The sequence below is a fragment of the Cryptotermes secundus genome, unplaced genomic scaffold, assembly GCF_002891405.2.
Source record: "Cryptotermes secundus unplaced genomic scaffold, Csec_1.0 scaffold394, whole genome shotgun sequence".
Lineage (NCBI taxonomy): Eukaryota > Metazoa > Arthropoda > Insecta > Blattodea > Kalotermitidae > Cryptotermes > Cryptotermes secundus.
The window spans coordinates 139,661-161,237 of record NW_019738876.1 but is presented as its reverse complement, the minus strand read 5'-3'; the positions used below and the strand labels follow the sequence as shown (position 1 = coordinate 161,237).

Below are 21,577 nucleotides of genomic sequence, written 5' to 3'. Positions count from 1 at the left end.
TCGTGGACAGGGGAGTCAGATCGCCATATGCAGGACTCGTGGACAGGGGAGTCAGATCGTCATATGCAGGATTCATGTATAGGGGAGTCAGATTGTCATATGCAGTACTCGTGTATAGGGGAGTCAGATCGTCATATGCAGGACTCATGTATAGGGGAGTCAGATTGTCATATGCAGTACTCGTGTATAAGGGAGTCAGATCGTCATATGCAGGACTCGTGTATAGGGGAGTCAGATCGTCATATGCAGGACTCGTGTATAGGGGAGTCAGATCGTCATATGCAGGACTCATGGACATGGGAGTCAGATCGTCATATGCAGGACTCATGTATAGGGCAGTCAGATCGTCATATACAGGACTCGTACATAAGGGATTCAGATCATCATAAGTCCCTTTGTCTCTTCACAGGACACCATAAAGTCATTGGGCGAAAATAAATGTCCCATACCGGATTCGATTCAGCGATCCAGATGTTCAAGGGACCAAAGACCGAGCATGGACACGTGATCGGCTACGTCATAGTATAGGAAACATTTCTGTTTTAAATACATGTATTTTGTGATTGTCAGTTCTTTCTGTAAATCTGTCAGACTGTAAATCATACACGGTCATGTTTGACAATGAATAATCATGGATTTCACGGGAAAGAGATGCAGTTGCTCGACTCTGTGTGATGTTACATGTATTGCTGAGAACCCACGCTGTAGCACGTCTTCTTTTTTAAGCAGCTGCCTGGAGATCAAGTTACGAAACTTAATTGACTGGCCATCTTGTTCCAGCTGATACTAATTACATATGACATATTCGATTATAGCTCTGTATCCCTGCTGCCCCGCGAGACGTCTCTTAATGCACTTAGTTACATGTTTCCAGTTTTACTTTTGCCTCCATCCTCGTGGCTCTGCCCATATGCACGAGTTACAGATATTTCTTGTGAGACTTGGCTTCTCATGAGTTATACTGTCTTGTGGCTTGTAATGCCGTGTGGTCTGGGAGATACGTACCGAAGTTTCGGAGGGACTTCTGCCTCCATCTTAAGGGTAGAAGATTGCGAAGAGAATATTTCTCCTTCGCATTACAGCCAAAGTCCATTCTGCAATTTTCCGATAAAGACATTGTCTAAATCCTTATTAAAAAATCTTCTTACTCCTGCTCATGAATCTTATGACCTTCATAACTTGGACTGTTCGCAAAACATGATTTGAATAAACATGTGGAGAATAACTGACTTCAGCGCTATCCACAGTTCACTACAGCATGCACTAAGTCTTCTCAGTCTGCTGTATCTTCACCGATTGTCGCCTGCTAACGGCTTCCAACGCCGTAGATCACGTCCTTAATGACCGGACACTCTCTCTCAACCAACTAGATTCTAGACTTGTCCTGCTTATAAAATCTCGGCCCTGACCGCATAGAAAACACCGCTTCCAACAGTTCCTCTGTTGTTGCGCCACGCAGCTGTTGCACTGACCGCGTAGAGAACACCGCTTCCCAATTAGTCCATTGGTGCGTGTTAGGAAACAGTTGCCTAGCAACGGACGTTGTCTACGGAGTCATTACTTGGCAGCGGGTCTACATTCACCGTCAAAATGGAAAGAGCATGTGCAACGAAAACGCCGTGTCATGCACCCGTAGCAATTGCGGAATGCAGACTTCGTGGAGAAGCCTGGGAGGAGATGCAACGATCAACGGTGAAGTTTCTTCCTGCTCCCTGCTTCGAGCAGGACTGGGCACCCGTAATGACAGCGTTCACACTTCGCGTATGAAGTCTGTGCCTTGCTATCGCCGGAGCCAATGCCGATTTGCTTGTCCAGTGAAAGGAACGTAACCCAGACCGCTTCCGGAAACCTTTGTCAGAGTAACTGACACGCAGTTAAGGTCCAGAAATTCCGGATATCACGTCAGTACTTTTAAACGGGACCGTATTTCCGCAATACGCTTTTCCATTAATATCGCTAGATAGGAAATGCAATTGTTAATTATTTAATTAACATTTTCGTTTTAAGGCAGTTGCTTTTATGGGTTAGTATGTTGATTGCGTGCCGATCAAAGTGGCCGCGCGGTCTGAGGCATGAACCGTCTTCGTCCGCTCGAATACTCCGATCGTGGGTTCGAATCCCACTCAGGACACAGATGTCTGTATTATGTGCGTATATCCTGTGTTTGTGTTATCCTGTATGCAAGTAGAGGCCTTCCGACGGGCTGATCCACCGTCCAAGGAGTCCTACCGACTGTGTAATTAGATATATTTGGCCAGTTAGTATATTCGCATAAATATCAAGTAGTTCGTGATTTTGTCAGCCACTTTGTTTGATAATGTATTAATTGATTAGTTAGTAGGTTAGTAGTTATGCCAGTGGTGTAGTCAGCCAGTTAGTTATTAACTGGATATTTCATATGATTGCACCCACATGTGCCATGTTGGATATTGGATATTACAAATTGATTAGATGAAGTAGATGTCTCTAAACTTTTTATATTATCCTTTATTTCTTCCGTAAAGATCGGTTTCCATGACTTACGCCCATTCAGAACGAACGATGTAGTGTGCTGGTTGTAACCTGAGCATTCGGTTGGGAAGACTGCTGAAGGGTCCTAAATCTCCCTGTGATTGTGCTATCGTGTTGCTCGGGATTTACTGACTGGTTCGGAGGAGGAGAAGACGAGTCGTGTACCATGTGACTGCTATTGTTCAGTCAGTTACATATTTTATGAACACTGAAATTATTCCTTCCCGTTAAACTGTCTTGGACCCTTTCCTCTTTGGACAAATCTAGAATGAAAAAGTGGACTTCGGTTGGACGTAACCGGAGTTTCAAAATGAATTCTGTGACTGTGAAGAGTACTGCTTTCTGGTTTATGACGCCGTTTAGACCGGGACATCTTGACCGACGTTTCGGAAGAACGTACTGCCTCCATCTTCAGAGGTGAATATGTTCTAAGTAAGCAACGAGAGAGAGGTAAGTTGATAGTAAGATTCTTACCCCGTCGCTTGCTTGCTTCGGCACTGAAGATGGACGCAGTACGTTCCCCGAAACTTGAGTGAACTTGTATGGCACTACACTACGTCACATTTAAGAAGATGGTATTTGTAGAGTTATTTTCTATTTTGCACTACTCTTCCGTGTTTAAATTAACTTTTTTCTTTGGCACTACAGCCCCAGTGGGCCTAGGCCTGCCTCCATCAACTTCTCCGTTCATTTCGGTTTTTCTAGATCTTACACATTCGGTAGGACTCCTTGGGAGGGTGATCAGCTCGTCGCAAGGCCTCTACCTGTACACAAACAGAAAAACGCACACACACAAACTAAACATCCATGCCCTGAGTGGGATTCGAACCCACGATCCCGGTTTCCAAGTGAGCGAAGACAGTACATGCCTTAGACCGCTCGGCTACCGTGACAGGCAAATTAACTTATTAGCAGATGGAAATTTATTTCTGAGGCAGATATTCTACAGTAGGGGCACTGCATAAAACACATACATTATTTGTACCTCTGCATTTCCTTTCATTGTGCGTAAAGTATAAAAAAGTAGACCTATCCCCGTACCAGGCCGTGAAGGCCCAAGACAATCGGCTCAAAGATGGCAGTAAGGTTGTCAGCCCTACGCGCCGGCCGCACTTTACTCCCCAGGAAAATTATTTAATTAATTCCTGGTACTCATTTCTGTTAGAGGCTGAGTAAACCCCAGGTCGTAGTGCGGCTGGAAGGATTAGGTCAACTGAAAAAAATCCAATGACCTCATCGGGACTTGAACCCGCTACCTTCCGGCTTCTAGCATACCTCCTCAACCACTACGCTACCGCGTGACCCCCTTTAATTGTGCGTATTGTTATTAAAGGTAAAGCGGCAAAGCTATCCCTGTAACGGGCCATGGAGGCCCATAGGGTTGTGAGACATCGAAGCTCCCACATTTTCTCTAGACAGTCGGCTCACAGATGGCGGTGAGGTTGTCAGGCTTACGCGCCGCTAGCCCTTTACTCCCCAGGGAGATTCCTGGTACTCATTTCTGTTAGAGGCTGAGTCGTCCCGAGGCCCTTAGTGAGCTTGGAAGGATTAGATCAATCGAAAAATCCAGTGACTTCATCCGGAATGGATTTCTCAGTACGTGTGCCACAACTAACGAGCCTCAACCTTTGGCATGTCTGTCATACCGACAGCCCAAAGTTTGGTGTCTAGAGTCTGTGTTTTGAAAGCCTTGCTCTGCACTGCGAGTTGTATGGAGATGCTTTCCTACTCGTCTGCGACTCGAATTCCAGTAATTTCCGTCGTTGCCTCCTGTAAACAGCAGGTTACATTCTTTGGTGCTGCAGCTTGGTTCCAGTGCTGTTTGCCCTCTGTGCTGTGCGACACTCACGCAAGCCGCAAGGACCAGGACGTCGAAAGATTCCTGTGACTGTCAGACAGCAACGCATAGTTATGTACCGCGCAGGAGAAGTCCACAGACCAAAGACTCATGGGTTGTCAGCATTGCTGGATTCATTGCCGCTTTGGAAACGAAAGATAAAACATTAAACAGTACATCAAATGGAATGCTGTCAGGGTATCGTTTGTTTAGCGCGGTTGCTGCTTAAGTATAGGAGCATAGAATTACATATGTGTACCATAAAAGGTAGACTGTTTAAAGCATCTTTGAGGGAGCGTCATGCCTTGTTTAGGTAACTTTATAGAAGAAGTGCCCCTATGCGTTTAGCAGTTTTTGGTTTCCATCCCGAAGGTTCCGCAAGTAGGGACCAGCTCTGTCGATTGGGCCCAACTGAATAGGCTTTTGCCTAAGGACGGAGACAGAATCTAGGCTCCGAAACGTTGTGTTTTGTAATATAAACAGGTCAGTGAATAATTTCCAAAAATTCCATAATTATACAAGGTGATTCTAAATTATTGTCGGTGTTTTCATGGCCTATAATTTTCAAACCGGAAATGACGAAATACAACTGCTGACGGAATATGAAAGTGTAACTCAAAACGTTACACTAAAGGCGATAAAACATTTTGAGTTACACTTTCCCGCATGGAAATTCTAGGTATGATTACATGAAGTTACTCAAACCACAGCAGCGCGCAACCTATTCCTTCTCTTGTCCAGGTGCCTGTAATTGAGAGAGGATTGTGTAGTCAGCCTGCACATTCTTCATGTCTGCAAGAGTAAACGGAAGACATCAAAGCGCAAACATAAATAAGGCCCTGTACACACTACAGACAGGTCGGCGGACGCTGTGACACCTGCGCAGAGTCGCGTGGCCAACCATTGTCTTTGAGTGTACCAAAATAGTCAGTACACGGTACCGACTGGTGCTGCTACCTACCGGGTTGTATGTCAGGCACAATTCGATGCTGAGTGAAATGTTGCTATCTATCTACCTTCCTACCTACCTACCTACCTACCTACCTATCTGTTTATCTGTCTATTTATGGCTCTACAGCCCTTTGTTGAACCTTGGCCGCTTTTTCAGTTTCTCGATTTTTACACAGTCGGTAGGACTCCTTGGACGGATGGGGGATCAGTCCGCCTCAAGGCCGCATCCTGCACACAGAATAAAACACACAGTCATCCATGCCTTGAGTTGGGTTTGAACCCACGATCCCGGTGTTCGAGCGGGCGAAGACGGTTCATGCCTTAGACCGCGCGGCCACCGTGATCGGCTGAAATGCTATGATGATCTGGAGGAGATACAGAAATAAATAAGGATAGTACGATAGACTGAAAGAAATACAGAGAAATAAGACAGTCATACAACAAGTCAGGAAATTGTGATACATTCTCCATGTTATATCTTACAGATTTCCTGGAGTTTTGAGGTGACAGGATAAACGTTCCAGTTCTTCAATTATCGTAAAAACCGTCAGACCTACCAATGCAGTGTGTGGGACATAAATTGTATGTTTCCTTTTTTCTCTGCACCTTTTGTCTGAACGATTTTTCGCCTCGATAAATATTCTTCAGTCCTTTACAGTCGACATGTTCACATCAACGCACATCCGTCTTCGTCCGACCCTTTGAAGATTTCAGTCAAAGTTATGTTACGACCGACGGTCGGTCGGCCAGTCTCTCTTGGAATGAAGCAGCCATCTGGGGCCCAAGACCAAATTTTTATTTCTGTCAGACAGTTGCGGTTTTGTTGAAGCGGGGCGCCCTCTCTGACGAGTGTGTCGTTTACAATTGCTGCTAGCCCTCGTCAGCGCAGTCATTCTTGGGTCTGAGTCCCGTGGGACTCATGATCATCTTTTACTGTCTCAGATTCGAGACTCCCCCAACCTGGAGGGCCAGGTCCCAGTATTTATACCCCCAGGAACAGAGTGACCCGGTTATACCCACAGGCACTGCGTTCCCTTTTTGTAGCCTCCCACGACTCGCAGGGCTACGGTGGAGGTATTCGAACCCGCCTCCACACGGAGTAGTCTTGTGTATCACATATGCTTGTACACGGTTTGGTGTTTAATGAAGTACGAGACAGTTTTACTGTTCCTCTTTATTTTTCGTTAATCAGGAGACATGTCTACCTCGTTATGTGAAGCAAATTCCTTACAGAAAGTACGAGTAATTATTGCTCAGTTGTTCTCGAAATTGATCTTTAACTGTTTTCTTGTCTTATTGTGAAGGACCAATTTTCATATCCGTAAATACTCGTAAATATGAAATTATACTTTCGTAATTTTCAATTTTAATCCTTATATTTCTAATAATTGTGAGTTGCATGGTAGCAAATTATCCCGAATTTAATCTTATTTCATTCTCTTCATGAATGCAATTATAATTTGTTGCCGTTTCCAAGTATTTGACCATTTTCTGCCTTTTTGTTATGCTTTCGTCCTACATTCTTATGACGAGACGTGAATATACAGGTTTTACGTATTTTTCTCCAGTTTTCCTTCTGACCAAGCTGTCTGCTAGCGTGCAATACAGCATCCGCGGATGCTCCATCAGAGGCTGTGGTTACGGGTGGGGATTACGAACTCCAGATATGGAAAGTAGCTTCCGAATAAATCTTGGGCAGCCGACAAGGGGTGGTCCATCTTGTGGAAAGTGTAACGTGCTGACACCTATTCGCCGAAAATATCCTGCATGTTACAAAATGAATGAACTTACATTTACTTAAATGTATATGGGTAGAACACTATACGCCGGTCACAGTGGCCGCGCGGTCTAAGGCATGAACTGTCTTCGCTCGCTCGAACACTGGGATCATGGGATCGAATCCAACTCAAGACATGGATGTCTGTGTGCGTTTATTCTGTATTTGTGCTGTCCTGCGTGTAGGTTGCGGCTTGCGACGGGCTGAGCGCTCGTCCAAGGAGTCCTACAGCCTGTGTAAAAATGATTACGAAACTGAAGAAGAGGCCAGGGCCCAACAAAGGGCTGCAGAGCCACTCATGAAGGAATGAATGAGAACACTGTACAGTCATTTCGACCAATCAGGTACGCAAAATCGGAAGAACTGTTTGGAAATTCTGTAAATCAAGTGGAGATTACGTTTTCATTCATTTGAATTTGAATGACACAAATTTTACAACTTAAATAGCTTGCGGTAATGTGTAAATAGGGGACTCGCAAATGCAGACAACACGTACTGACGAAGTCTCATTTGCGAGGCAGATGCTTTTCACCGTATTTAATTTTCATAAATGAGAACTTACTTTAGAGAGAGCTTGGAGCTAAGTTATGAAGAAGCGGCACTTCTCACCGCGTGAAGATAAAGACGTCCCACAGAAAACGCAAAGAAAGCAACAGAAATACCTGCGATAAAGCGTGAGTGCCCTGCGGCTACAGCTGCGAACACTAGACACTGCCTTGTTAGCCTCAACCAACTTCCCTGTTTTATGATGATCTCTGGTTTATGCTAATTTTGTTTGAAGGTGCAAGGTGAAGTTAGCACCCGCTGGCTCCTCATTGGTTACGGTATTCATACAGGGAATTTAAAACAACGTTTCGGAGACTGGATTCTTTCTCCGTCTTCAGGTGAAACCTGGACAGGGACTAGTTCCATCGATTGGATGAAATGGAGCGATTCCTTGCAAGTATTGTAACACGTATTATTGGGGCAAGGGGGGGTCAGTGGCGTAGTTGGTTGAGGCACTATGCTACAATCCGGAAAGGCGTGGGTTCGATTCCCGATGAAGTCGTTGGAATTTTCAATTGACCTAATCCTTCCAGTCGCACTATGGTCCTCGCGTTGGCTAATCTTCTAACAGACACCAGTAGCAGGAATCTTCCTGGTGTTAAGAGCGGCCGGCTCGTGAGGCTGACACCGTAACCGCCATCTGTGAGCCGATTATCCAGAAAATGTGGAAGCCTCGGCGTCTCACAACCCTATGGGCCTCCATGGCCTGTTACAAGGATAGCTTTACCTTTGTACGTTTTTAATATTAGGACAACGCAAGAAATGGAAGACGGAACAGGCGACAGCCTTCATGCCAGGTCATGTGAAAAGCGATTAATGGATTGGAAAGTCTTTAGATTTGAGGTTCTCACAACGGTGACTACGAAGAATACTTCATTCTGGGATGATATGCAACGTATTCCGATGTTTCTGCAGAACGAACTGCCTCCATCTTCAGAATCGAAGACTAAACCAAGCATGCGAAGCCCTGTACCTGCTGCTTGCTTGGCTTACTCTTCGACCCTGCACCTGAAAGCATGCGTTCTTCCGAAATGCGGACAAATTTTACGAAACTACACGGCGTCATATCCCAGAAGATAACTGCACTTCATTCAGTAATTAGTAGATGTGGGACGTACATATGCATCTAGGAATTATGGTACAACAGATCTATATTTCTTTATGACACAATTAAACAGAGGTAATAAATTGCTTTTCCGCCTTGCAGATCTGTTCATAGAATTGTACCGACGCATTTCAGCCCCCATATCTGCTTAATCTGGGTGTTTATAAGTCTTGTCAGCTCTGCAGTGGCGCTAGAGAAACAAAATTAACGATGATACAGTTTGTTCAGGTAATTTGGTACTTATCCAAGCAGCCAAGTATATCGTATCGTTGCGCGCGCACGTTTTTTTGTGTGTGTCACTTGCTGTCAGTACTGACTCACGAAGTTCCCAGCAATGAAGAAGAGAACAAAAAAGTTGCATTAGACAGAGAAAAAGCATCCTGTTTGAATGCATTAACTATCACTTTGCCTAATTGAAGAAAACGAAGACACACGAGTATGGGTTCGAATTTAGGTTGTTTTGGTCTACTTTCCTACCTAATTGAAGGAAGCCAAAGTTATTTATACGCTTTCTGCTGGATTTATGTTCATTCTTGGGATGTAGACATTAGGACCTGCATACTGCGGCTTTTCCATCAGAGTTCCACATGTGTGCCAACTGCATCACGTCCGACTTCACCAATTTCACTGCGGTCTCAATTGTTCATTCATACAATTCGCTCTTAAGGTAAAGGTAAAATTCTTCCTGTGCCTAACTAATTAGCACTATGCCATGCAGGCGTATGGGGGAGTGGATATATACTCGTAGGTTCACATTTTCTTGACCTCGGCACTAGTTGCAGATGAGTACAGTTCACCCGTATTATTGTTATATAACACGAATCTTCTAAAAGGTAAAGGTAAAGCCAGCCCTGTAACAAGGCGTGAAGGCCCATAGGGTTGCGAGACGTCGAAGCTCCCACATTTTCTATAAAATCGGCTCACAGATGGCGGTGAGGTCAGCCTTACGCACCGGCCGCCCTTTACTCCCCAGGAAGATTCCTGGTACTCATTTCTGTTAGAGGCTGAGTCGACCCCAGGGCCATAGTGCGGCTGGAAGGATTAGGTTAATAGAAAAAATTGTATATGCATGTTTCACCCATCCTATGCGTGCTACGTTACCCACCCTCTGATTCTTCTTAATTTGATCATCCTAATATTTGATGATCATGGAGGATGATATGGGAAGGGCATGTAGAACGAATGGGAGGAGAAGATGAATGCATATTGGATATTAGTGGGAAAGCCAGAAGGAAAGAGACCGCCAGGAAGACCAAGACGTAGGTGCGTGGACAATATTAAAATGGATCTTAGAGAAATTGGATGGAGTCTTATTAAGTGGATCGATCTGGCTCATGATAGGAACCAGTGGAGGGCTCTTGTGAACACGGTAATGAACCTTCAGTTTCCGTAAAGCGTTAGGAAATTCTTGAGTAGGTGCATAATTCGCTGCTCCTCAAGAAGGGCTCAGTTCTATGGCTTAATTTTAGTTAGTATTTGATGAAGCCGGTCACGGTAGCCGAGCGGTCTAAGGCATGCACTGTCTTCGCTCGCTAGGAAACCGGGATCGTGGGTTCGAATCCCACTCAGGGCATGTATGTTTAGTTTTTCTGTGTTTGTGTACAGGTAGAGGCCTTGCAACGAGCTGATCACCCGCCCAAGGAGTCCTACCGAATGTGTAAGATCTAGAAAAACCGAAGTGAACGGAGAAGTTCATGGAGGTAGGCCTAGGCCCACTGGGGCTGTAGTGCTGGCTTCTTTCTCTGGAGAGTAAATGTATGGAATGGGCCGCGCCATAGCTCAAGCGGTTAGACGCTGGCTTCCCACCGCGGCGGCCCTGGTTCGATCCCGGGTCTGGTCAAGTGGGATTTGTGGTGGACAAAGTGGCGCTGGGGCAGGTTTTCTCCGAGTACTTCGGTTTCCCCTGCCAATCTTCATTCCACCAATTGCTCCACAATCACCCTCACCTATCATCTGGGGCTGGTACAATAGACCAGAAGTGGCCGCAGTACAAGGGACTTAGTCCCACCCCACTAGCAATAAAAAAAATCTGGAACGTAACGTCCTCAGAGAACTCAGCTGGACATCTCATCACGTGGTATATACGTGTACTATTAATTTTCCCTTCTTTCTCCCATATTACTTTTCAGTTCTACATGTTACCGAATGATGCGTAGAGGTCAACGTTTAACGCCATCTCCCACTAGCAACACACATCAATAGTCAATCGTAAACTGTCTCCTGTGTATAATATGCGGTTCTTCACATATTGAGATCAAAATATCAGTACTCACAGAATAGACACGATACACTGAAACAAGATGCCGCTCACTCGTTCGTGACCTGATACAATACTAACGTTCATGCAACGTGTTGCTGTGATAACCCAACATTTTGCAATGGCAATGATAATGCCACGCTTACAAAACGTGTGTCATGTGGGTAAAGATATTTCCAGCTGCGACAGTTTTCGCGTCTACCGCGTGTGTTGAGTATCGCAGCGCAAAATGGCAGATATTTCGGATACGGAAAATCGGTAACATGTGTTCTGGCACGTCATTCAATATTCTTACCGTAGTTACAAAATATCTTGGTACAGTGAGGGGCAAGTACAACGCAGAATGGCCACCCACAGCATCCGAACATCTGTCCATATGATCTGGCTCGTTGGAAGTATTTGAGATTCTTTGCATGCATTCTGGGCTATAGATCTGATCTCCATTCGTCTGTTTGGGGATTTGCCGCGCGAGTACTACTGCCTTGTGTTGCATTATGCAAGCATGCTATGTCTCCACGCTTGGAATTCCACAAACAAATTATTCATCAACTTGAAATTTCCTTCTCCGTCCTCACCGCTACTTTAAAAATGGCTTTCCGACTTTAATTCTATCTCTCTTTTTTATAACAATCAATACCACATTCAGAGGTATCACATTTCTCAATTGAAATTGCCTGAAAACAAAGCCACAAATACGCGTTGGTATAGGAACTTCGCATGGCCCACTTTGGTCGGTTTACTCCATTACTGTAAGGAAGACTCGTGACAGTTGGCGACTAATACGCATGCGTCCATCGCACCACACACGTAGCCTGTATGACTTGCCAAACAAGAGTGAAAAGCTGTAGGTTGGTTACCTGTAGCACACAAGCATATAATTAGGTGGGTTGTATAGGTGTTAAAACATATGGTCAAAAACAGGTCCTCCGCATTACGGGTTCATTTTATACACGTTGTGTATCGAATTCTTAAAAGGAAAGTCATGTTTTGGCTGAATTTCGTGGGCCTCAGAGGAATGCATATGCTGTTCATTTGAATGAATAGATTGGATTCCTCCTTGGAGCAGTGTTCTTGAAAAGCTGATACCTCGCCTTTCGTAGAACCGTGTTCACAACATACGACAATCGCTGGGCTCTATCCTGTGCCAGATGAGTCCAGTCCTCGCCCTCACGTCCCATTTCTAATTTTCCCACATATTAACATCATCTTCCTATCGATGCCTAGATCTCGCGAATAGCATATTCCATTCGGATATTTCGAACACATATTGTGTTTCTCATATGCCCCGTAAGTGTTATCTGCGCCTGATTTTCGGCACAGTGGTGCGCATAGATTGTGATGCTTCTCATTCTTCCATTCTCTCCGCCTCTTCTTCTTCTTCATCCTTCTCTGTCTCTCTCTTTCTTTTGCCTTGGTACTACAGCCCCAGTGGGCCTAGGCCTACCTCCATGAACTTCTCCGTTCACTTCGGTTTTTCTAGATCTTACACATTCGGTAGGACTCCTTGGGTGGGTGATCAGCTCGTCGCAAGGCCTCTACCTGTAGACAAACGCAGAAAACGCACACACACACAAACTAAACATCCATGCCCTGAGTGGGATCCGAACCCACGATCCCGGTTTCCAAGCGAGCGAAGACAGTACATGCCTGTCTCGCTCTTAGGTCCAGATGTTCTTCTCAGCATCTGTTCTCGGCATTATCAGAGCAGCAAAGCATGAAGACAGTGACTTCAGAGGCAAAATAACATAGCCAGAAATGTCGCAAAAAAATCTCCGGACATCTGGAGAATGCAAACCAAATGTTTTCATCTGGAAATCCATGGCTCGAATCGACATTTGACAGCCACATTTAGAAGAGAGGTTGAAATCCTAGCATACTGCTTCTTTATTATTATTATTACTTTTTCCCGGCACCAGGAGCCATGTTTGATTATCATACTTTCACGTTCATTTACGCTATTCTTTCCCCCTCCCGTCTGTAGGAGGATACTCATGCTATGAGTTTTTCTGAGAGCACCTTATTTCTTGTCAGTACTGCTACCGGCTGTTTCTGTTGTGTGCTGATCGAGGCTATTAAGTAGCAGCTGTGAAGACTTCATACACATCTCTGCAATAACAATATAGCACATCATTATGCACATCATCCGTTGTGTACGTGGAGTGCCTCTGGAGTAAACATTTTAGGGCTCCTAATGAGTTGTGTGCGCGCGTCCGCCCTTATTTTCACTCGTCTGCTTGTTAAATTACAACAACATTGCGGACACTTCCTTCGTACCCTCGGCGCTACAGCTCAGGGTGAGCTTTGGCCTCCTGAACAGCCCCCTCCATTCCATCCGTCCGAGGCTTATTATCTGGTTTCTGAAGAGTTTAGTTTTTACGGTGTGAGGTTGTTAGCCTCACGCCCAACCCGGAGGACTAGGGTGCCCTTCGTCTGGCTCCTACTCCTTGACGTGTCCTGCATGGGTGAATCTACCAGTAGCTACGCTACCGCTGGCATAGCTCTCAGTGTCTCAGGAGCACTCAAAACCCCACCACCACAGTAAGGAAGACTCTTTGAAATGAAAATACTTCCTGTGTGCATATATATATATAACAGATTTTAAGCTGTAAATGGAGGAATCTCTGGAGACAGAAGCGTTCGAGACTTGCCGGCAAGGCATTCGCAGTTATTCATTGCATCACGCACTGTTAGCGGTTGTAATTTGATAGGATTAATTAAGGGGCCATTACGTCATTAGTGAACTTGCTTGTAAAACATTTTCATCGTCGTTCGCATATCTCCGCATCCAGCAAAACTTCTCTCACGTACTCACTGGACTTTGATCCAGGCATATGCTTAGCGTAGCCGATCCCAGTGGCTACGTGGTCTAAGACATGAACTGTCTTCGCTCGCTCGAACATTGGGATCGTGGGTTCGAATCCCACTCAAAGGCATGGATGTCTGTGTGCGTTTATTCTGTGTTTATGTTGTCCTGTGTGCAGGAAGCGGCCTTGCGGAGGGCTGATCCCAAGTCCAAGGAGTCCTACCGACTGTGTAAAGATCAAGAAACTACAAAAGCGGCCAAGGTCCAACAAAGGGCTGCAGAACCATAGATAGATAGATCGATAGATCGTAACGTTTCTCTCGGCATCTGGTTGTGCCTGACATAATACTCGGTGGGTAGCCTGAGGTCTGAATTTGCAATGCTCCTCTTACGACTTCGAGACGAATTCAATAAGGGTCTCCGATTTGAATGATTCCTGGTCCAAGCACGTCTGATTAGTCGGTTTCAGTAAATTTTTGCTCCTTTAGTTCGACAGAATTCGTGTGACCTTCCAGTTATTCCTCTTCATAGGACCATAAAGAACTTTCTCGTAATTTCGTGATGACTCCTTTAACTGAAACGTAGCGACACACATGGAAGAATTCACAGTTTTGGGGCCTAGACGCAATCGGTGTGTGGTGGCCCCTATCAGTAAAACAAATTTAGGTTATGACAGTCATATTTATCCTTATTTTTATTGCCCTTTTTATTTCAAGAATATGGTGGCACAAGTCTTATGTTGTTTCGTAATTTAATAAACATTTGATATAAGCAACGATTCTGAAGGCAGTCAGACAATAAAATAAGGTAAAGAGTCCCGCGAGACTCAGAACCAAGAATCATTGTGCTGGCGAGGGCCAACATCAATTTACAGCCAGCCGGCATCCCATTATCTGACTTAATGTAAGTGACTGTTTTCACAAACTTTTCATTTTACCTTCTAATTTAAGAAACTCCTGGAGCAAAATTTTCTGCATTGTTACTTGTTTAATTATATAGTATTTCCTCTTATAATTAAAGACAAATTGGTGCAGTGTCTCCACTGTTACGCTCTGATTCATAAATCCTAATTTTATTTCTTAAGTTAGGAAAGCGGTGACGCCTTTACTTTTGTCTTTTGTGCTTTAAGAGATTGTTCTTTGAAGCTTTCAGCTGTTCCCTTGAATTTCATAATTGTTAAGGAAAATTGTCATTGTTTCTGTAACTGAAGTATGAGTGACCCTGACTTTTTTTTTGTCAGAATGTAGGCCCAATGCAAATACGTATGCCCACACATTAAAAAGGTAACGGAAATTAATAACACAAATAGATATGAGACGAGATGTGACCGTCTATCCAGAAGGGGGAAAACAACTGTATAAAGTAGCCGATATTATCATGCATATAGGAGTAAACTGAGCAAAATTCTCCAGAACACTGTGCTTTTGCTTGTTTCAGAGGAACTTCACCGGGGATTGCGTGTTCAACGAAACGTTCGTGCACTCCTACATCACATACTCGTCCAGCAAGTACTCCAACGAGAGGCGGACCCTGTATATCGCCCTAAACAAGCGTGGCCAGTCCAGGAAAGTGCAGGTGCAGAAGCAAGCCCCTCTGGGAAAGCTGTTCAGCTACGCAATGGTGGTAATCAAACACGTGGAAGATGACCGCGTGAAGGACCTCGCACAGAGAATCCTCCGCGTGCGCGAGTCCCTACAGAATGGCTCCAGGTTGGTGAGCGGAGACCTCTCGATGGCGCAGCATCCGTTGAGGCACCATGGCTACCACCACCTGTGTCCCCAGGTACAACCGGGCAGCCTGCAGTTCAACTTGGAGCAGGATGACGCCACGGATGACATGGGCAGAGACAAGTTAAGGTGCAGGCGGCGCAAGAAAAGGAAGAAGAAGAAGCGTAGATGCAAGGAGGCTGAGGAAGAGGGTGAGCAGTGCCAAAAGAGGGGTGTGAACAGGAAGAAGAAGTGCCAGCAGGGAGAGGGCGAGGAGCAGTGCCAAAAGAGGTTAGAAGCTGCAACGAGAAAGCGGAAGTCAAGAAACGGGGATAGGAAACTCAGAGACGATAGTGAGAAAAATAAGAAAAAACAAAAAAGCGTTAAGAATAAAAAGTTCATTAGTGACGGTGAAATAGGAAAAGACTTGGGTAGGGCAAGAACACGAACTGATGGGGTGGGCGAGTATATCATGACAACGCAGTCGGAATCACCTGCCTCCTCATCTCTCCCAGCGGCATCTACGACAGTCCCCACCGCGTCAGCCACAACATCTTCAGCATCGACAATAATCGCGGCTGCCTCTCCGTCTTCGACGATATTGACAGGGAGTCCAACGGCACCGCTTTCAGTATCCACGTCTTTGTCGGTATCAACTGCAGACGTTGCGACGCGGTCAGAGGACACTTCCTCCATGCCTTCCTCAGGCACTTCGACAACATTAGGGACAGCAAAGTGACTATTGCTTGTCACGGTGATTCTGGCCATCGGCGCCAAAGTTTCGCACTTACGTCACTATTTATAATGTGGAAGGAACGTTAATTTTTTTTATAAATCAGAGTCACACTACTTAATTCTGTTTGTACATAGTGTACATACATGACAGAGCTTGGCGAGCGAGACATCACAGCTATTTATTGAAACTTATTTATTGTTCCTCTATTGAATCAAACTTGTCTCTCTCGACACTGCCGCTCGCAAGTGGCAACTACTCGTAGACTGTAGTGTACAGAACAGCAAGATGCGCTGCCTGCTCGAAGAACGAACCGGTCTGCTTCTTCTTCAGTGATTTCAGTATTTCGGTACAAAGTTACCTCGACTTTCCCCGTCTGTAGTACTCGTCCAGACGCTGAGGAAATGTCCACAAGTTTGTGCATCCAGAAAGACGTTTCCTTTCCATGACAAATGGAAATCAGAACTGTTTAAACATTAAGCAATATGAAGACTGATGTGGATGTAAAAAGGAATTAGTCAGTGTTTTGAATATTGCGGCTGTAGATCTGTTGTGTGTTTGTTTATTTTCCTGGGAGGCAGACAGACCACGGGCCATACTGCAAAGTGTTTACCCTGTACACCCCATGATCGATCAAACAGAGATATTGCTGAATTTTCTAGTGCCGAGGTCAAGAATTGTGGAGCTATACCTCCAGTCTTATTTCAGTCGGTGTAACGACGGGCTATGGACTGGATTGTCCCGGTTCGATTCCTGACAGTGCAAGATTTTTATGATTTCCTCAGGGTTCACACCGATTCTGGTGCCAACGCAGTGGGTACCGGTGTTAAAGCAGCAGGGGCGTGAAGCTGACAACACGACTCCTTCCAATACCGAGATCGAGGAATGTGTAGCTATACCTCCACGCCCCCATATGTCTTCATGGCATAGTGCCTAACTAGTTGAGCACAGGGACAACTTTATACGTCTAGTCTTAATGACATGGGGCTTAATTAATTAAGCGCAGGGACAACTTTAGGGAGCCGGGATAGCGTAGCCGGTATAATGACTAGCTACGGGTTGGACGGTCGAGGGGTCGGTGTTCGAGTCCCTGTATGGTCAAGAATTTTCTCCACGTCGTCCAGACCGGCTTTGGGGTCCACCCAACCTCTTATCCAGTGGGTACGGGGGGTAGAGCTGCTGGGGCGTGAAGCTGACCACTCACCTACAAATTAGTACCGAGGTCAAGAAAATGTGGATCTATACATCGAATCGCCAATACGCCTTCATGGCGTAGCGCTTAATTAGTTAAGCACAGGAACAACTTCACCTTACTTGACCTTTACCAGGGCAGTCCCTCACCCCTCCACGCGTGCTGTGGTCTGTCTGCCACTTACCGCAGCTCCACACATAATGCCATGCTGTGGAAGAAGCATTCGGAACGCGTCACATGTAACCTTTGTGGTACCTACTAGATGTAGCGAAAAAAACGCGAACTTAGTATTGCATTTAGATTACAGTAGGTCAGTTTCCACGTAAGTAATTATATTAATTAATAAAACAAACTCACGTAGTAAAGAACAGTAGGATAAATTGTATTACTGAATATTTATCTCCTGCCTATTCATATTCTAATATTCTGGGATGTGACACCGTTTACGCTGGTAGGTGGTTACGAATATTTCATGATTTTTTTAATTCGCTTAGTGGTAGGTGGAGTCCAACTGGGTCCACTCGGCACGGCGGCCACTGATTGGCCTATTGTAACCTGCCCCTGGTGATTCTGATGATGGAGAATTTGATGGAATGAAGATTGGCAGGGGAAACCGAAGTACTCGGAGAAAACCCGCCCCAGCACCATTTTTATCCACCACAAATCCCACTTGACCAGACCCAGGCTCGAACCCGGGCGGCCGCGGTGGGAAGCCAGCGACTAACCGCTTGAGCTACGGCGCGGCCAATATTTTATGACAGTGTACAGTCTGCATCACAAGCCGATCGCAGTGGTCGCGCGGTGTGAGATATGAACTGTCTTCACTCACTGAAATACTGGGGTCCTGGGTTCGAGTCCCACATGAGGCATGGATGCTTCTGTGCGTTTATTCTGTGTGTAGGTGGCGGCCTGCGAGGGGCTGGTCCCCCATCCAAGGTATCTACTGACTGTGTATAGGATTACGAAACTGGAAAAGAAGTTGCCATGGCCCGAAAAAGGGCTGTAAAGCCAATGATGAATGAGTAGCATATGATGGCAGTATGTTCCTATGAAATGGTGGTAACCGCCTACCAGAGTACGCCATGTCATAACCCAGAAGACCACAAATAAATCCTCACCACGACAGACTCTTCAATTATTACAGGTCACCTGACTAGACGACCCTGTGAAGAAGAAAGAACTTGGAATTGTCATGACAGTAATTCATTCTGTACCCCAGTCACATGTGGTTTACCCCTGCCCCAGCGACACTTCTTTGTGTATTTTACAAATGACCTCATATCTTTCCTTTATATCCAGTTGAGTTAAATGTTTACATATAGAAAGATGAAATGTGTCCAGTAGGGAAATGAAGCGGGCGCAGTGTCTGTAATATGCATCATCTGCAAGAACATGACTGCCGAAGAGATGGCTTGGAAACTTGGGTTTGTATGGGAGAGTAATATTAACGTGACCTATTTTAGGCACAAAACCTCAAGGAAAGAGACTGCTTAGGATATTTTGGCTTAGTCGTGTGGATAATATTAAAACTAATTTTAAATAAGCAGTGTGTCATGGTGTATTTGACTAAACTGGCTCACAATTGGGCTCGGTGCTGGACTGTTGTGTAGAGGGAAATAAACTCACGGGTTCCTGCAGTGAACTTTTTGTATCAGCTGAATGATTAACAGTTTTTGTATCAGGCGGTTAGTCGCCGGCTTGCCACAGCTGCGGCTCGGGTTCGAGCCCAGGTCAGGTCATGTGGGATTTGTGGTGGACAAAGTGGCGCTGGGGCGGGTTTTCTCCGAGTACTTCGGTTTCCCCTGCCAATTTACATTCCAACGACTACTGCACATTCGTCTATCATCCGGGGCTGGTACAGTAGGCCATTCAGTGGCCGACGTACCAAGTGGACTCAGTCTCACCCCACCCCAAGAAACTCAAAGAAATCTGATTTTGAAGGACTTTATTCTATGGAATGTGTTTGCTAGAGTGACTGCATTATGGAGTTGGTGTCAAGGGAACAGTTTGGAACCCTAGTAAGTCCATGGCCCTCAGCAGGTCCCAGTCGATTTACCTGCTTGTAACATTAATAAGAGTGGCCCCCTCAAATAGTTTTTGGCAGGTGCGCTGCTCCAAGTGCGCTCTTGGCGGAGGCCTCTGCCAGACAAGCTGATCGAGGCTTTGTTTGAGGTTATGTCTCAGCAGACCCTACGATCGGAACGCGGGGTTAACAACCAGGACTGGGGAGGCTACTGTAAAGCAACATGTCTTTATCGAGGAGCCGGGATAGCTCAGTCCGTATAGCGACTGGCTACGGGCTGGACGACTGGGTGTTCGGAGTTCGAGTCCTGATTGTGGCAAGAATTTTCTCTACTCCATGTCGTCCACAACCGGCTCTGAGGCCCACCCAGCGTCCTATCCAACGGGCTCTTTCCCCGGGAGTAAAGCTATAGGGGCGTGAACCTGACCAGTTACCTCCAACTAGTGCCGAGGTCAAGAAAGCGCGGATCTGTACATACGCGTTCATGGCGTAATGCATAATTAGCTGAGCACAGGGACAACTTTACCTTTTACGATGTCTTAATCTTTAAGGTGAAAATTATTCTCTTCTACCCTGAAGATGAGCCATAATTTACTACCGAAACGTCGGCAATGATCCACTGTAGATCAGAACACCACAGAAGACTATAATGCCTATAGTCACGGCCACTAGAACCTCAGACCTTGAAGAGTTCTGTCAGAGATGTGAAATGCGGTCGTCTACTTTTAGGAGAGGACGTGTGAAGTCAAAGTGCAAGTATTTGGATGCAAGCAGAGCGAAGCACAGGCATCACAGCGAGCCTGCAGGGTGCTGCAATCGAGATGAGAGGATAATATCAAGACGGATGTTAGGGAAGAAGGTTATGAGGGCAGGAATGCCTTCTGATTTTAACCGGTTGTGAGTTGTACACGTACTAATAATATTACACAGTGGAGTTCTGAAGTAACATCTTTCGGTTCTGGAAATTGTCCATGAAATACAAAAAACACTTTGATTGCAGTATGAAATGCATTGTATATTGGTATTGTAATAAGGAAAATTAACACAAAAGTCGTTCACAGTATTCAAGACATTTTCCTAGCTTATTATTCTGCCAGTTTAAGGGATACATTCTCAGGAAAAAAAGTCACATTATATGGATGTCTGCCTATTTCTGGTTTCTCTAGAAAGAGTTTCGTGGAGCGATAAGCTGTCTGCAGTGCGGAAATGGATGCATGACAACACATCTGCTAGTTATTCGTACATTGATCCAAATTCGTGCCATTTTCCTACATAATCAGAGCTGTAAAAGCGTTTTTTATTGCTGACGAACCAAATTGAGCAACTTCGCACAAAATTTAGATTAATGTCAAGTTCATTCTCGTGTAATCTTCTTTTCTTCCGAAACTAGCCACAATAAAATTATCCAACGATCGGCCTCCACGGGCTGTTACAGGGGTAGCTTTATCTGTTTTACTACGTTTATTAGACCCTTACCGCTTCGCGTCATACCAAATCATTTCCAATTTGTCAACGTACTGTTCGGCGCTACTGACGGCGTCGCGAAGCAACGCGCAAAATAACTTGCTGACCGCATTTACTGCAGACCCTCTTCGCTAAATTAAACTTTATCTAAGCCTTTGTACGAGTAGTAGGCTTTATTGTGTTCTGAATGTGTTTCATAATTGTTATGTAAACGCGCGTAGAAACTTTTAAATATTTTGCTGAGAAATATGTAATCTTCATGATTATTAAACGCAAAAGCAGGGACTTCTGGCAAAGACAACTCAAACATGAATTACAAACTAAATAGCCATTTCTTCTATCTATCTATCTATGGCTCTACAGTCCTTGTGGAACTTGGCCGCTTTTTCAGTTTCTTAATCTATGCACAGTCGGTAGGACTCCTTGGAAGGGGGATCAGCCCGTCGCAAGGCCGCTACCTACACACAGAATAGGCCGCGCCATAGCTCAAGTGGTTAGGCGCTGGCTTCCCATCGCGGCGGCCCGGGTTCTATCCCGGGATCTGGTCAAGTGGGATTTATGGTGGACAAAGTTGCGCTGGGGCAGGTTTTCTCCGAGTACTTCGGTTTCCCCTGCCAATCTTCATTCCACCAATTGCTCCAAAATCACCCTCACCTATCATCTTGGGCGGGT

At 45.3% G+C, this 21,577-nt stretch overlaps 1 protein-coding gene across 2 annotated transcripts in view; it reads left to right on the top strand.

Annotated features, from left to right (window-relative positions):
- Nucleotides 1-16,895, top strand: part of LOC111871172 — a 217,377-nt gene extending 200,482 nt beyond the window's left edge. For both annotated transcript variants that reach the window (XM_023864065.2, XM_033754135.1), the window contains exon 3: nucleotides 15,225-16,895. In XM_023864065.2, coding sequence (XP_023719833.1) covers nucleotides 15,225-16,232 — 1,008 coding nt within the window. In that variant the 3' untranslated portion in view covers nucleotides 16,233-16,895. The remainder of the gene's footprint in view (nucleotides 1-15,224) is intronic.
- Nucleotides 16,896-21,577: the final 4,682 nt, after the last annotated feature.